Raw genomic sequence first — 16,641 nt, forward strand, 5'->3', positions numbered from 1 at the left:
GTCAAAACAGCCTGGTACTGGTACAACAACAGATACATAGACCAATGGAACAGAATTGAGAATGCAGACAAATTCATCACCTATGAGCAGCTGATATTTGACAAAGGCCCAAAGTCCATTAATTGGGGAAAAGACGGTCTCTTTAACAAATGGTGCTGGCATAACTGGATATCCAGCTGCAAAAAACTGAAACAAGACCGATACCTCATACCATGCACAAAAACTAACTCAAAATGGATCAAAGACCTAAATATAAAATCTAAAATGATAAAGATCATGGAAGAAAAAATAGGAACAATGCTAGGAGCCCTAACACATGGCATAAACACAATACAAACCATAAGTAACAATGTACAAACAACAGAGAAGAAACCAGATAACTGGGAGCTCCTAAAAATCAAACACGTATGTTCTTCAAAAGACTTCACCAAAAGTGTAAAAAGACGACTGGGAAAAATTTTTTGACTACGACAATCCAATCAGCATCTAATCTCTAAAATCTACAAGATACTGCAAAATCTCAACAACAAGAAGACAAATAACCCAATTAAAAAATGGGCAGAAGATATGAACAGGCACTTCACCAAAGAAGGCATTCAGGTGGCTAACAGACACATGGGGAAATACTCACGGTCATTAGCAATGAGAGAAATGCAAATCAAAACTACAATGAGATACCATCTCACCCCAGCAAGGCTAGCATTAATCCAAAAAACACTACATAATAAATGTGGGAGAGGTTGTGGAGAGACTGGAACACTTATACACTGTTGGTAGGAATGTGAAATGGTACAGCCACTTTGGAAATCGATTTGATGCTTCCTTAAGCTAGAAATAGAAGTGCCATACGATCCAGCAATCCTGCTCCTTGGAATATATTCTAGAGAAATAAGATCTGTCACACAAATAGATACATGCACGCCCATGTTCATTGCAGCACAGTTCACAATAGCAAAAAGATGGAAACTGCCTCAGTGCCCATCAACGGATGAATGTATAAACAAATTATGGTGTATTCACACAATGGAATACTACGCAACGATAAAGAACAACAATAAATCCATGAAACTTTTTATAGCATGCAGGAATATGTAAGCATTATTTTGAGTGAATTTAGTCAGTCACAAAAGGACAAATATTGTATAAGACCACTATTAGAAGAACTCAAGAAGAGGTTTAAACACAGAAGAAAACATTCTTTGATGGCTGAGGGTGGGGAAGGAGGGAGGGGGTATTCACTAACTAGGTAGTAGACAAGAATTATCTTAGGTGAAAGGAAGGACAGCACACACTACAGGGGAAGTCAGCACAACTGGACTAAACCAAAGCTAAGAAGTTTCCTGAATACAAGCAAACACTTTGAGGGACAGAGTAGCAGGGGTAGGGGTCTGGGGACCATGCTTTCAGGGGACATCTAGGTCAATTGGCACAACAAAGGTTATTAAGAAAATGTTCTGCATCCTACTTTGATGAGTGGTGTCTCAGGTCTTAATAGCTATCAAGCGGCCATCTAAGATGCATCGATTGTCCCAACCACCTGGAGTAAAGGAGAATGAATAACACCAAAGTCACAAGGAAAGTATTAGCCCAAGAGACAGAAAGGGCCACATAAACCAGCCTGAGACCAGAGGAAATAGATGGTGCCCAGCTACCACCAATGACCAGCCTGACGGGGAACACAACAGAGAGTCCCTGATGGAGTAGGAGAAAAGTGGGGTGCAGAATTCAAATTCTAGTAAAAAGACCAGACTTAATGGTCTGACTGAGACTGGAGGGACCCCAGAAAGCATGGCCCTGGAATCTCTGTCAATCCAGAACTAAAACCATTACTGCAGCCAACTCTTCAGACAAAGATTAGACTGGATTATGGGACATAAAATGATACTCGTGAAGAGCGTGTTTCTTAGCTCAAGTAGATACATGAGACTAAATGGGCAGCTTCTGTCTAAAGGTGAGATGAGAAGGCAGAGAGGGTCAAAAGCTGGTTGAATGCCCCAGAAAATCAGGGGTGGAAAGGAGGAGTGTGCTGTCACAGTATAGGGAAAGCAGTTAGAGTCACATAACAATGTATACATAAATTTTTGTATGAAAGACTAACTCGAATTGTAAGCTTTCACTTAAAGTACAACAATAAAAGAAAAATATAAAAAAGATTAATATACCGGCATTAGTGAGCTGAAGTAGACTGAGATTGTCCATTTTTAATCCCACAATAATATGATCCACTATTCTGGGAATGACAAAGTGAAGAGGAATGACACTGCATACATTTTCAAAAAGAACATTTCAAGATCTATCCTGAAGTATAACACTATCAAGTGATAGGGTAATATTCATACGCCTACAAGGAAGATAAGTTAATATGACTATTACTTAAATTTATGCACCAACTACAAATATCAAGGGTGAACAAATTGAAAATTTTAACAAACTGCTGCAGTCTGAAATTGATCAAATATGCAATTATCAAGATGCATTGACAATTACTGGTAATTGGAATGCAAAAGTTGGAAACAAAGAAGAAGTAGCTGGGAAATATAGCCTTGGTGATAGAAATGATGCCACAGATTGCATGATGGAATTTTGCAGACCAAGGACTTATTCATCAGAAATACCTTTTTTTCAAAAACACAACTATATACATGGGCCTCGCCAGATGAATTATACAGGAATCAAATAAACATCTGTGGGAAGAGACAATGGAGAAGCTTGTTATCATCAGTCAAGACAAAGCTAAAGGCTAGATGCAGAACAAACTATCAATTGCTCATGTGTGAGTTCAAATTGAAGCTGAAAACTTACAGACTTCAAAATATTTTAACAAAAAAGAAAACTGATAATTGCTAACATATATTGAGGACTTTACTTTGTTCCAGTGACTGAAGAGTTCTTTAGTCTTCAATATAACCCAATTTAATCCTCAACACAACCCTCAAAATATTTCAGTAAACAAAACATATGGAACTTAAAAAAAAAAAAATGAAGCTGAAGAAAATCAAAGCAAGTCCACAAGGGCCAAAGTACGACCTTGAATACATCTCACTTGAATTTAGAGACCTTTCACAAGAGTAGATTTGATGCTCTGAGCACTAATGACTGAAGACCAGAAGAGTTGTATGACGATATCTAGAGCATCATACATGAAGAAAGTGAAAGCTCATTTAAAAAGACAGGAAAGAAAGAGAATACCAAAATAGATGTCAGAAGAGACTCTGAAATTTGCTCTTAACTACAGAGTAGCTAGAACGAATGAAAGAAATGATGAAGTAAAAGAGTTGAACAGAATATTTCAAAGGGTGGCTCAAGAAGACAAGGTAAAGTATTATAATGAAATGTGCAAAGACTTGGAGTTAGAAAATCAAAAAGGAAGAACACAGTTGGCATTTATCAAGCTGAAAGAACTGAAGACAAAATTCAAGCCTCAAGTTGGAATACTGAAGGATTCTTTGGGCAAAAAAAAAAAAGAATGATGCAGGAAGCATCAAAAGGAGATGGAAGGAATATATAGAGTCACTGTGACAAAATGAATTGGTCAGTATTCAACCATTGCAGGAGGTGGCATATGATCAAGAACCACTGGTAGTGAAGGAAAAAATTCAAGGTTCACTGAAGGAGTTGATGAGAAACAAGGCTCTAGGAATTGAGAGAATACTAACTGAGATGTTTCAACAAACGGATACTCCCTCGTCTATGTAAAAAAATTTGGAAGACAGCTACCTGGCCAACGATAGGAAGAGATCCATATTCATGCCCATGCCAAAGAAAGGCAATCAAATGGAATGTAGAAGTTACCAAACAATATCATCAATATCACATGCTAGCAAAATTTTGCTAAAGATGATTCAAAAACAACTGCGGCCATACATCAGCAGGGAACTGCCAAAAGTTTAAGCTGGATTCAGGATGTGGAACAAGGAATATCATTGCTGATATTATTAAGTAATTCACTGCACCACAATGACACAACCTTTCTTGCTGAAAATGGAGAAAACTTAAAGCACTTACTGATGAAGGTCAAAGACTACAGGCTTCAGTATGGATTACACCTGAATCAGAGAAAACAAAAATCTTCACAACTTGACCGATAAACAATATCATGATAAATGATGAAAAAATTCAAGTAAGTTGTCAAGGATTTCATTCTACTTGGATCAACAATCAATGTCCATAGGAGCAGCAGTCAAGAAATCAAACAATGTATTGGGCAAATCTGTTGCCCAATACAGATTTTAAAGTTTTATAAACCAAAGATGTCAGTTTGATGATGAGTACACCTGACTCAAGCCATGGTCTTTTCAGTTATCTCATATGAATGTGAGGGCTGAACAATGGAAAAGGAAGACAGAAGAATTGATGCATTCAAATTGTGGTGTTGGCAAATAATATTGAATATGCAATGGACTGTCAGAAGACCAAACAAAGCAGTCTTAGAAGAAATACAATCAGAATGCTCCTTCAAAGCGAGGATGGCAAGACTTCATCTTGCTTACTTTGGACATGTCATCAGGAAAGACCAATTGCTAGAAAAGGACATCATGGTTGGTAAAGTAGAGGGTCAGGGAAAACAAAAGACACCCTCAATGAGATGGACTGACGCGATAGCCAAATCAGTGGCCTCAAACATACCAACATATCAGCAATCTTGAGGATGGCATAGGACCTGGCAGTGTTTCTTTCTGTTACACGTAAGGTCGCCATTAGTCGGAGCTGACTCAATAGCAGCTAACAACAACAGTTACTCAAGCTGTCATTCTCATTCCAAGTTTATTGACTTCGTGTTGTTGTTGTCATGTCAATTCTGACTCATGGTGACCTTATAGGACAGAGTAGAACTGTCCCCGTAGGGTTTCCAAGGCTGTAATATGTATGGAAACAGACTGCCACATCTTTCTCCCGCGGAGTGACTGGTAGGTTTGAACCGCCGACCTTTCAGTTAGCAGCTGAGCCCTCACCTACTGTGCCACCATGGCTCCTTTTTTACTGTCATTAACTTTTGTTTTTAGTTAAGGAAAATGAAGTAGAGACTGACTAAGAAACTAGCCAACTATTTAATTGATGAAAGCAAGATTCAAATTGGGCTCTAACACGAGAACTCAATCAGTGGTTTCTACTGCTTCCCAGTTATCTGAAAGCAAAGATGAGATAGAAAAAAATTTAGGCAGATCCAAGGACTCTAATACACTGTAGCCTCAAGGTTTGAGAAAAGCAACCATTTAAGCCTTAGTAAACTGGGAGAATTTTACTTGACTGTAATACAGTACAGAAAAATCACAGTGAAAACCTGAGTCATCAAGAAATGTTCTGTTTGGTTTCTGACTTGAATCTTGAGGTGACTGGGAGTTAACCAGGTGAATGGGTGGGCGTGGGGGCAGTGGCAAGGTTGCTGGAAGAGAACGGCAAGCTGTAAGGCCAGAAAGCATGGCTTTGAGAAAGGAAGTAAGGCTAATAGTTTGTAACTGTTTGAGTGCATAGGGTGATAACTGGAAGTGGGATGGGAGAAGACTGCCAGTCAAGCAGTCTGAATTTTATCCTCAAGGCAGTGGGCAGCTCTGAACACATCCGAGGTGCGATTCCCCATGGGATTCACCCAGGCCTCTGCTGTGACTGCATCACAGTTCAGCCTTTTCTTCTGCCCAGTCCTGCATCCCTCACTGTCCTGCAGCTGTTGATCCTAAGAGCACTCCCCAATAAACTTCCTGCATGCACATCTCCATTGCAGAGTCTTTTTCTCAAGGAAGCTGACCTGTGACAGTATATTTTCCTCATCCTCAGTGTCTGACAAGCCAGAAGAAAAGTCTAATGCTTGCTAAGATTCTCGCCCAGTTTAATCCCGCTGCTGCCCTGCAGCTTTTCGTTGTACTCTGGAGTCCTGGGTGTGTTTGAGAGGCTGACCCCTGTGTGGAGGCCACAGAACTGCAGGGGAGTCCTGCTGACTTCTGCTGCCATCTGCCTTTGGTGATTGTCAGAGCTGGGAGGAAGGGCTCTAACGGCCTTCTCTCCAGGAAGGACTGCTGCTTCTTGAAAATTCACTTGAATCTATTTATAATGTAATCTCTAACACCAGATTTCTAGAAAAAGTTGGTTCTTGAAGATGAGAGGTGTTTCGAATATGTGAAAGTGATTTCTTTTTAAAAGGAAAACACTGAAAATCACATTATCTGATAGTCAGAAAGGCCAGTGATGTGAAAAGGCAACCTGGGATTCTGACTGACAGTCACCCAACTAGGGTTTTGATATCAGTTACTTGGTCCACTGGATTAGTCTATTCCAGTGATTTAATTTCTCCCTCTCTCCATTTGTTAGTCTTTAAAATGAGTACAAAAATATTTCTAGCTCCATTTGCCGTTGAGTCAACTCTGACTCATGGTGACCCTATGTGACTCAGGGTAGAACTGTGCTCTATAGGGTTTTCAGTGGCTGATTTTTTCAGAAGTAGATCACCAGGCCTTTCTTCCAAGGCATTTCTGGGTGGACTTGAACTGCCATCCTTTCGGTTAGAAGCCAAGCTTGTTAACCATTTTCAATGCCCAGGGCCATAAAAATACTATCTGCCTGTTACTATCTAGCGAGCCTCTCTGAGAAGAAGTTGTGAAGCTACTTAAGTTTTTTTTAAAACAGAAGAGCTTTCTGTAGTACGTTTTTAGGCTTGGGGAAATTATTCCAAAATCAAGAAGGAAGAGTGTTGGATGTATTTGATCTGTATGTTTCCCAGCCCAGCAGCCTGCATGTACACACATCACTGTGATCCCACACCTTCCCCGAGTGACGTTTGGTACCTGCAAACGTGGCCAGCCCACATGTGGCGTGCAAAGGGAGTTTGGAGCATCTAAGAGGCCAGCAACCTCAAGTGCACACGAGACCTTCCTCAGGGTGCTCAGCCTTTCATTGGCCTGGTTACAGTTTCCAGTTTCACTCCTGACATGGGATGAGAGGCCCTCAGCCTGAGGACCCCAGGACATCCTGGAGCCTGGCTCACTCTGCCCAAGGCCATGGTCTGACTCAGGATGCAGGACTCCAATACTGCCTTCTGTTGCCGCTCTTCAAATACTTTCAGGTATTAGCCTTTTAGTATCTAAAATGCAGGGCCACTTTTCTCCTCAAAAGTCTTCTTTTTGATAAAGTAGCTATCGTAAGATATAAGACTAATGGTTTTGATCTTTTCCGTGTGTTGGGATTTTCTTGGTCAAATGGACCTGTACTATATTAGTATCTTATACTGTATGCACTAAGACATAAGACAATTATGAGAGAAATAACAACTTTTATTGAGTGCTGACTATGTGGCAGGCACTGTGATAAACTTTCTCTTAAATTAGATTATGAATATATATGTAACAATTCAGTAACATTGATTACATTCTACAAGTTGTGCACCCTGTGTGTTCTCACTGTATGATAAACTTTGTAGTGCATTATTTTATTTAACTGCCTTCACTATTCAGATTAGTCCCTGGGTGGTACAGATGGTTAAGCAGTGGATTACTAACTGAAAGGTTGGCAATTCAGACCCACCCAGAGGTGTCTCAGAAGTAAGGTCTAGCAGTCTGCTTCTGCAAATAGAAAGATCACAGCCTTGAAAACTATGAAGCAATTCTACTCTGCACACATGGGGTTGACATGAGTTGGGATAAAACTGATGGCAGCTAATGACAACAACAACATTGTTCAGATGAGAAAATTCAGGCAGAGGGATTAAAAGTCACAGGGCTTAATTTGGTAGAATTGGGATTTAAACCTAGCAGTCTGGCTTAGAGTGTATACCCTTAGCCACTTTGATGTCCTTCAGTGGCTTTCAGACTGTTGACCACAACCTGTAATACCAACTAAAGCAAACCTGTTGCCATCAATTCGATTCCAACTCATTGCAACCTTGTAATGGTGTATTTTATATTGCAATCCAGTGCCACACACCTATTTAATTGAAACTCAAGTTTCACAGTACAATACTTAACACAGATGATGTAGTCTGATTCTTTCCCATGCTAGTTCTTGCCCTCTCTCTTCTAATTTCCTCCCTTCCTTCTTTCCCTCATTTTCTCCCACCCTTCTCCTTTTTTTCCTCTCCCCCTCTTCTTCTTCCCTTCTTTCTTCTTTATTGGTCAAAGTCTCCTAGTTGAAAAACATAGCAATACTGCTTTCCAGTGTGTGTTCATTCATTCATTCATCAAATATTTATTAAGTACCTCCTATGTCTGGCCCACTACCCATCTGTCAGTTTGTTGTACTGTGGTGGCTTACATGCTGCTGTGATGCTGGAAGCTATGCCACCAATATTTCAAATACCAGGAGGGTCACCCACGGGGGACAGGTTTCAGCAGAGCTTCCAGATTAAGAAGACTAGGAAGAAAGGCCTGGTGATCTGTTTCTGAAAATTATCCAATAAAAAGCCTATGGATCACAACAGAATATTGTCAAATATAGTGGTGAAAGATGATCATCTAGGTTGGGAGGCACTCAGATACAAAGTGGCTGCAACAATGGACTCTTACATGCAAACAATCATGAAGATGGTGCAGGGCCAGGCAGTGTTTCATTCTGTTATACGTAGTCTCCATGAGTCGAAGCTGACTGGATGGCAACTAACAAGAGCAACATATGTCTGGCGATGTGCAGGCACTGGGGATACAAGGTAAATAAGACAGGCAAGGTCCCTTTCCAGAAGCTTTTGCATATGAAATGTAATTGGACAAAAATTTTATTGCATATGGGGATTCCTCCCCCCATATCCTGAATAAATCTATTAAATTTCCTGGTAACTATAGAACTACTTACCAACCAACCTATTGCCGTCGAATCGATTCCAACTCTAAGCGACCCTATAGCACAGAGTAGAACTGCCCCATACGGTTTCCAAGAGGCGCCTGGTGGATTCAAACTGCCAACCTTTTGGTTAGTAGCTGTAGCTCTTAACCACTGCGCCACCAGGGTTTCCTACAACTACTTAGTAACATTTAATTAAAGAACTATAAAAAAGGGGAAGTAGTGTTTATAGTAGCATTGTTCACAGTAGTAACATAGTTATTATATTCAGACAGTGGAATACTCTGCAACAATTAATTAATGACCTAGAATGATGTATGTCAATTTGGATACATCTCAGAAACAGTTAAAAGCAAGTTACAAAATCATCAGTATAATATAGTACAGGACAAAAGCATAATACCACATAATCCCCAGTATAATACAGAACCACAAAACCATAAAGTGGTATAATACCATTTGTGTAAAATTTTTAAAGTGTCCAGAACAATACCATATATTGTCATGGGCACATGCATGTATATTAGAAGTGAAAAATGTTTCAAAGAATGACCACACTACTCTGCGGTGGGAGCAAAACTTGAAGCTTTAACATACCCAGTTAAAATAAAAAGATTTAGCAAATGTGGCAAAATTTAGCCACTGTTAAATCTAGTGCATGGTTATCTCATTTTTAGTGCTTTTGTATATTTTTAAATTTTAATGACTGAAAATTGAAAAAGTGTGTCAATGTTTCTGTTTTGGTACATGCACATTTCTATGTTTTCTGCCTTCTTCTGGCATTCTCTGTCACATTCATGTTGTATGCCTCTAAAGAAACACTGTAACTACAAGTATTTCGTGGCTAAGGAGATTTTGGGATATGTAGGGTCCCTGGGGGTGGCGCAAACAGTTTGCTCTCAGCTACTAATAGAAAGGTTGGTGGTTCACATCCACCCAGCAGTGCTGTAGAAGAAAGGCCTGGCAATCTACTTCTGAAAATCGGCCAGTGAAAACTCTGTGAATGAGATCTGATCCGCGTAGCCCATCTGGGGGATGGCTCAGGACCTAGCAGCGTTTTGCTTCGTTGTTCAAGGAGCTGACATGAGCTGCGTGTCATTCATAGCTCACCAGCAGAGGGCACTGCTCCATAACAGATGTGAGGTAGGGGCAGCCACACCCCAGCAGCCAGCCCAGCTTTCCTGGTGTGAGGAAAGAAGTACTGAAGCATGTACAGCTGCCTTTCTTCTTGTAGGAAGGTGTACAGAATCTACCCACTTGGTCATTTACAAACATTGTGTTTCACTGCATGTTCATAGCCACAGCTGTGTCATAGGCTAAGGATAAAGAAACTCTGCCCAGTACAGCACATACCAAGAACATCATTTACTCTTGTGTGGATGAACCTACTGCTGGTGTGCGTGGGAACTTTCTGTTACAAAACTCACCTGGGAATGTTCCTTTTTTATTCTAGATGGAAAAAGATTACTCTTATCTGAAGGAGACATGTGATCATCAAGCAGAACAACTGAGCAGAACCAGCTTAAAACTGCAAGAGAAAGCATCAGAGAGTGACGCAGAGATAAAAGACATGAAGGAAACTATCTTTGAATTGGAAGATCAGGTGGAACAGCATCGAGCAGTCAAGTTACATAATAATCAAATCATTAGTGAACTAGAAAGTAAGTGAAACTGAAACTCATTCCCAACCAGTCGATTCTGAGTCATAGCGACCCTACAGGACAGAGTAGAACTGTCCCATAGGGTTTCCCAGGCTGTAATCTTTACAGAAGCAAACTACCACATCTTTATCCCATGGAGCCACTGGTGGGTTTGAATTGCTGGCCTCTTGGTTAGCAGCTGAGCACTTAACCACTCAGCCACCAGGGCTCTTTAGGTGAAAACTAAAAACCCGTTGCCGTCAAGGCAATTCCAGCTCCTGGCAACCCTATGGGACAGAATAGAACTGCCTATAGGGTTTCCAGTGAGTGGCTGGTGGATTCGAACTGCCAGCCTTTTGGTTAGCAGCCAAGCACTTAACCACTGCACCACCAGGGCTCCAAGTGAAACCCAGAGCTGGTTAAATGTGGAAAGGATACTAGAGAAAAACCATTAGCAGTGAGTAACTATGGAAGGGTCTGTAAGCACGTATGTTACCTGGGATTTAAAAATTCTTACTTTCAGGTATCCTGTAATCTTGCAGGAAGAATGGCACTTAAAGGCTGAATAACAAATCTCTTTAACTAAATTAAAAACTGAATGGCATAGAATAAAAGATTGTGGGAAACACGGGATGTCACAAGTTGAACTTGAATGGGCCATGTAAGGTAATTGTAAAAAGAGCAGATGCGTTTTGGAATGTGTTGAACGCCCTGTGTGTGAGCCATGTTGCTGCCTGTCTCTAGAAAACCAAATCTAGTTTGACGCAGTGTGACTGTTTGATAGTTCACATGGACTTTTCCTAAGGGTAAATCCATGGTTGTTAGAGGTTTATTCAGAATAAACTGTTCACTACAGTCCTGGTGGTGCAATAGTTAAGTTCTCAGTTGCTAACCTAAAAGAAAGTGGTTCAAACCCACCCAGTGTTGCCACAGGAGAAAGACATGGCAGTCTGCCTCTGTAAAGATTTCAACCTAGGAAACCCTATGGGGCAGTTCTAGTCTGTCACATGGGGTCAGTATGAGTCAGAACTGACTAAACAGCACACAACAACAACGCAGTCATCAAGTACTGAAAACATGTTGTCTTTGGGATCTGGCTGGTAGAAAGATGGACGATAGATGTCAGACTGATACGCAAAAGGTGTGCTCTTGGTCTCAGGGAGAAAACAATTCTAGCATGTGTCCCATTGATGGTAGGATATCACATAACTTATATTCTAGTTATTTGACCACCTAGTTCTGAAGAGGTATCAATATATGGCTTATTTATAAACTCATTGATTGGTTTGAATAGGGAAAGACATTTTTTACAGGCTGAACATTGCCTGCTTTTTTCAAATAAACCGTATCAAATTATATCATCTAATGTGGTTTACTCTTGTAATAAAAGAGAATTAATGCACAAAGTTTGTAGTGTCATTAGCCATTACCAGAAGTACCGTAGTTAGTCAGCCACCTATAAAGTTCCCCAACATGTATATTCTATGCTTGGATTAAGTGGTTACCGTCAGAGTTGCCAGCACCTGTTCCATTCTTCATTGAAAAAGTGACATACAGTAGAGCTACATAACATTGGCATTCACTGTCCGTGTCATTCAAACTCTTCTCAATAGTCATGCTCAAGGATACAACCCAAAAACTAGAGGCTGTTGTCAGTATATATTTCCAAACACAGCACCATACTTGAAAAGAATAAAGTCAAAGAGGAGTTCTGTTTTTTGTTTTGTTTTTGTGATCTATTGTTCCTGAGAATTTAGTTGTATTATCCCCAAATCCTTGAAAGTCAGTACAGATACATCAAGAAAGCCAGCATATAATTACTCTCCTGAGCAAATTTTAGGCCCACTCCCCGTGGTTATTCTGTTAGGAATATTAAAATGTAATAATAATTGTTATTATTACATTATTAAGGTAGAAAGACTTCTAACTAGGAGATTCAGGGACGTAAAAATCCTACCCTGGATGAATCACTCCTTCCTATAAGGTCCTTGAGAGGAATGGGAAGAAAAATACAGGAAGTTAAGGAGTGTTTTCTAATTCTGTAGCATTGAATCCAAACACAGTGCTCTAGAATACCCTACCTGCTGAATTAGAGCCACTGAGGTAGGACCACATGTATTTTTTTAAAGCTTCTCTGATGATTCTGATTCATATCCATAATATACAACTACTACTCTAGAATAGACCACGAGGGACCATGGAGGAATTTTAACTAGGAAAATGATATGGGCAGACTTAAATTTAAATGACTCTGAAAGCAACATGGAGGATGATTGATAGTTGGAGAGAATGGGAAGCAGGGAAAACAAGAAGCCAAAGATGTTCTTAACTAGGGATAGGTGTTCAAGGCACCACGGAGTCCCTGGGTGGTGCAAACCGTTAAGCACTCGACTACTACCAAAAGACTGGCAGTTAGAACCTACCCAGAGGTGTCTCGGAAGACAGGCCTAATGATCTGCTTCCGAAAGATCAAGGCCTTGAAAACCCTACAGAGCAGTTCTACTCTGGGTAGTCATAAGTTGGAATCGACTCGACACCAGCTAACAGCAACAGCAGTCAAGTCACCTATGCAGGTTTTAAAATACATCCATACTCTGTTTACCTTTGGAGATTCTCGTTCAAATACAGATATTTGAAAAGCTTCACAAGTGATGCTGATGTTTAAGAACCACTGCTCTAGACAATGGTCTGAAAGTCCCAATTGTAATAACCAGTCATACCCTTTTCATAGGGAAGTCCTCTACTTCACTGCAAAAAAGGACACTTAGGCAGATCGTGCGTGAGTATGAGGGAGGCCGAGAGAACATAAGTGGCTATTTAGATCTTTCTCCATAGTGTTGCATGGTTGTATAAATTGTTGTCTGAGTATATAACCTAAATACAAAAAACCAAAACCACATCCATTGCCGTCAATTCCAACTCATAGCGACCCTATAGGACAGAGTACAACTGCCCCATAGGATTTCCAAGGAGCAGCTGGTGAATTCGAACTGCTGACCCTTTGGTTAGCAGCCGAGCTCTTAACCACTGTGCCACCAGGGCACTATAACCTAATAAGTACTGCTTATTTTTCAAATCATCCCATTCTCAATCTTGGAGGAACCTCCTGCTTCTAGCCCCAAGTTTGCAGAGTGCTAAAAGAATTGGAGTTTATAGTAGAACTGATGAATTTTAAAGCCTGTGGCAGTATCCAAGGCTGATTCTTTGCTACGTAGCTTACTTTCTCCCCAGAGTCTGACAGATCTTACAACTCTGTCTGGTTTGTTTATTTCTAGGTAATGTGTTGAAGCTGGAGGAACAGAAGTTAGACCTGGAGAGGCAGCTAAAGACACTTACTAAGCAGATAAAGGTGAGATGTGGATTACAGCAGTGTAAATTAACCCTATTTTAGATTTAGAAACCTTCCAAAAACACCCTGATTATCTTCTCTAGAATGCTTTCTCATAGTACATTTCCTCGTGATAGGCCCTGGAGCCATAAATGAGTGTTGGCAGGAAGAAAAATTAAAACAGTTCAGTTTTAGGATGGAGAACTCTAACAGCACTAAGGAGGAGTTCCCATCTCTGCCTCTTCCTAGAAGTGAGTTAGCATGAAACCAATGCCTCACTAAGTTCTGCCACTAAGAACTAAGTTTGTTCTTTCTTGGTGGCCAACATGGGGCACTTTGGGGCCCAGCTGGTAGTCTGGGTACCATCGCTGGCAGGCACCTGACGGTGTTGGGATCTGGGTTTCCAGGAGGACACCGAGGAGTGGAGGCGGTTCCAGGCTGACCTGCAGACTGCCGTGGTGGTAGCCAACGACATCAAGTGTGAGGCCCAGCAGGAGCTGCGCACTGTGAGGAGGAGGCTGCTGGAGGAGGAGGAGAAGAATGCGAGGCTGCAGAAGGAGCTGGGCAATATGCAGGGCCACAGCAGGTTGGTACAGGGCTGCACCTTCGTGAGTCCAACGGGCACCCAAACCGCACTGGCTGCTCACTTAATCACTGCATGGGGTTTCGTTGTCTATCGATGTGACACTTTTCTGTACCCCTGTGCCAGATTCTATCCTAGTTTCTTTCCTAGGCTCACACTACCACCACAACCTAACTAAGAATATCCCAGTGCTTGAGCAGTGCCATCCTCTGCTGGAAAAATCATTCACTTTTTTATGTAGATAAGTTCTAGCTAAGTCTCCTTCTAGGTTTAAAGGCTAGAAGTAATGTCTAGGATATTCCTGGAATCTTAGCATTGGCTAGTATAGGGAAGCAGATACTTCAGCAGGTGGCAGCAACACCTTGTATAGGCAACTCTTATGCAGCGGGACAAGCTGGAATTGCCACCAGATGGAGGACTCACTCCTCCCAGCAGGGGCGTGCTTCTTTGGCTGCACTCAGGGCCTATCTCAAACAGCCAGCTTTATGATGCACCATTTTCCGTTCTGTTCGTGAAGGAGGAAATCACACAGTGCCTTAACCCAGAAAGCTCTACTTAACAGTGGAATTTAAGAGGAAGGTGTTCTTACAGTGGGAGTCCCTGCATGGTGCAAATAGTTAATGTGCTCGCCTGCTAACTGAAAAGTTAGAGGTTTGAGGCACCTTGGAAAAAGGCCTGGTGATCTACTTCCAAAAAATCAGTCAGTGAAGACCCTATGGAGCATGGTTCTACCCTAACATACATGGGGTTGCCATGAATCAGAATCGACTTAACAGCAACTGGTACCAGTATTCTTAAAGTGAGCTGAAGATTCACTGTTATTTAAAATTTAAATAGTTTACAAACAATATTATAAACAGTATTTTATGCTGCCACTAATGTAGGTTTACCTTTCTCCGATCAAGAACAAACATCCTTAACTTTGAGATTCTTGGGTGTTAAGAAATTATTTTGAATTTTTAGATGTCTCTCATATTTGAAACGTAGTCTTCTAAAATCAAATTTAGTGGGTTCTGAATGCCGGTTTGCATAATTTTTCCTTTTCTATGTTCTTAAGGATCAGATCATTGTTCATTGGCTAGATTCTGATCTTTTGGGTCTATAATGTTGTATTATCATGATTTCATGACATTGGAAAGAGTAGATTTCTTCTCAACATTCTGTTTTGATTCTCTTACTAAACTTGCTCCAAATAATCCTTCATTCCTTTGTTTTATGATTTTTATATAAAATAAACTCTAGAGAAGGATTAAGATAAAATGTTTAGCTAGTTCCACAATCCACTCTTAAAAACCAAGATCATTGTTTTATAGTCACACCTGTACCCTCTATCCATCAAAGGATGTGAATTTTAAGAAGAAGCTACTAGGAGAGAAAACTAGATTTCATGTTTCTTACTGATGAATGATTGTGAAGTCATTCTAGTTTGCGTTTGTGTCTGCCTGTTATTTGTCTTGCTTCAATATTGTGTATCTTTGGAAGAGGAAACAAGTCGTAACTTCCATTGCTTCATATATGCATTATTTTAAAGACAAATGGTAATAGACAAGTCCTGAGTTTAAGTGGTGGCCCTAATATAGGTTAGTGTATGAGATGTGACATTTTTTACGTAGATCCTTGGATACAGGCCAGACTATACTTCTGAACCCTGGTATCATAGGAAATCTCTGCATATATCCTGACAGTTAGGGCTCCATATGTTAGATCCTGTATCTTCAGACTTAGGGTCTCTTTTTTAACACACAGTGTTTCTCTTTTGATTTTCCAGTGATTTGCAAACCTATATCCCAAATCCAACAGTTCAATCCTTTATCACAAAACATTTCACAAATTCTAGGAACTGACACCAATCCAGAACATGGCGTGTTGCTGAAAACTGTTAGGTGTCAGAGTGTTTCTTGCCTGTCGTTGCATTTGTCAGGACATCAGATAACTGCCAATGATGGTTTCTTGTCTGATTTTGCGCTTCTCTGGCAAGCTGCCCATTCTAAACTATTGACTATTTGAAAGTTACTTGATGATGGCTAAGCCACTTCCTGAACTTACCTCTTGAGCAAGAATTGAAACCAACTTTCACCCTCAAAAGTACTGAAGCTACCTAGTGTTTCCATCTTGGTTGAATGAGTTCCTGACTGAAACTCAGTTTGACTTTATGAAATCAAAAATGGTTCTTGATTCAGCCACAGCCAAAGAACTTGCAGAAAATTCTCTGATGAGGTCCTCCAAGTACAACTGAGAGAAGGTAAGAGCATCTCAAAAACACCTTGATCATGACACGAGATTGACCAATTCATATTCTGATTTTGTACAGATGGACATTCAAGGGAATC

The 16,641-nt window shown here is 40.6% G+C and overlaps 1 protein-coding gene across 3 annotated transcripts in view; it reads left to right on the plus strand.

The window, feature by feature from the left end:
* SPECC1 (sperm antigen with calponin homology and coiled-coil domains 1) overlaps positions 1-16,641 on the plus strand; it is a 393,222-nt gene that overhangs the window by 237,316 nt on the left and 139,265 nt on the right. For all 3 annotated transcript variants that reach the window (XM_012555496.2, XM_023731046.1, XM_023731045.1), the window contains 3 exons: positions 10,214-10,421; positions 13,676-13,749; positions 14,136-14,314. In XM_012555496.2, the coding sequence (XP_012410950.2) occupies positions 10,214-10,421; positions 13,676-13,749; positions 14,136-14,314 (461 nt within the window). The remainder of the gene's footprint in view (positions 1-10,213; positions 10,422-13,675; positions 13,750-14,135; positions 14,315-16,641) is intronic.

Source organism: Trichechus manatus, unplaced genomic scaffold (genome assembly GCF_000243295.1).
Source record: "Trichechus manatus latirostris isolate Lorelei unplaced genomic scaffold, TriManLat1.0 scaffold00040, whole genome shotgun sequence".
NCBI lineage: Eukaryota > Metazoa > Chordata > Mammalia > Sirenia > Trichechidae > Trichechus > Trichechus manatus.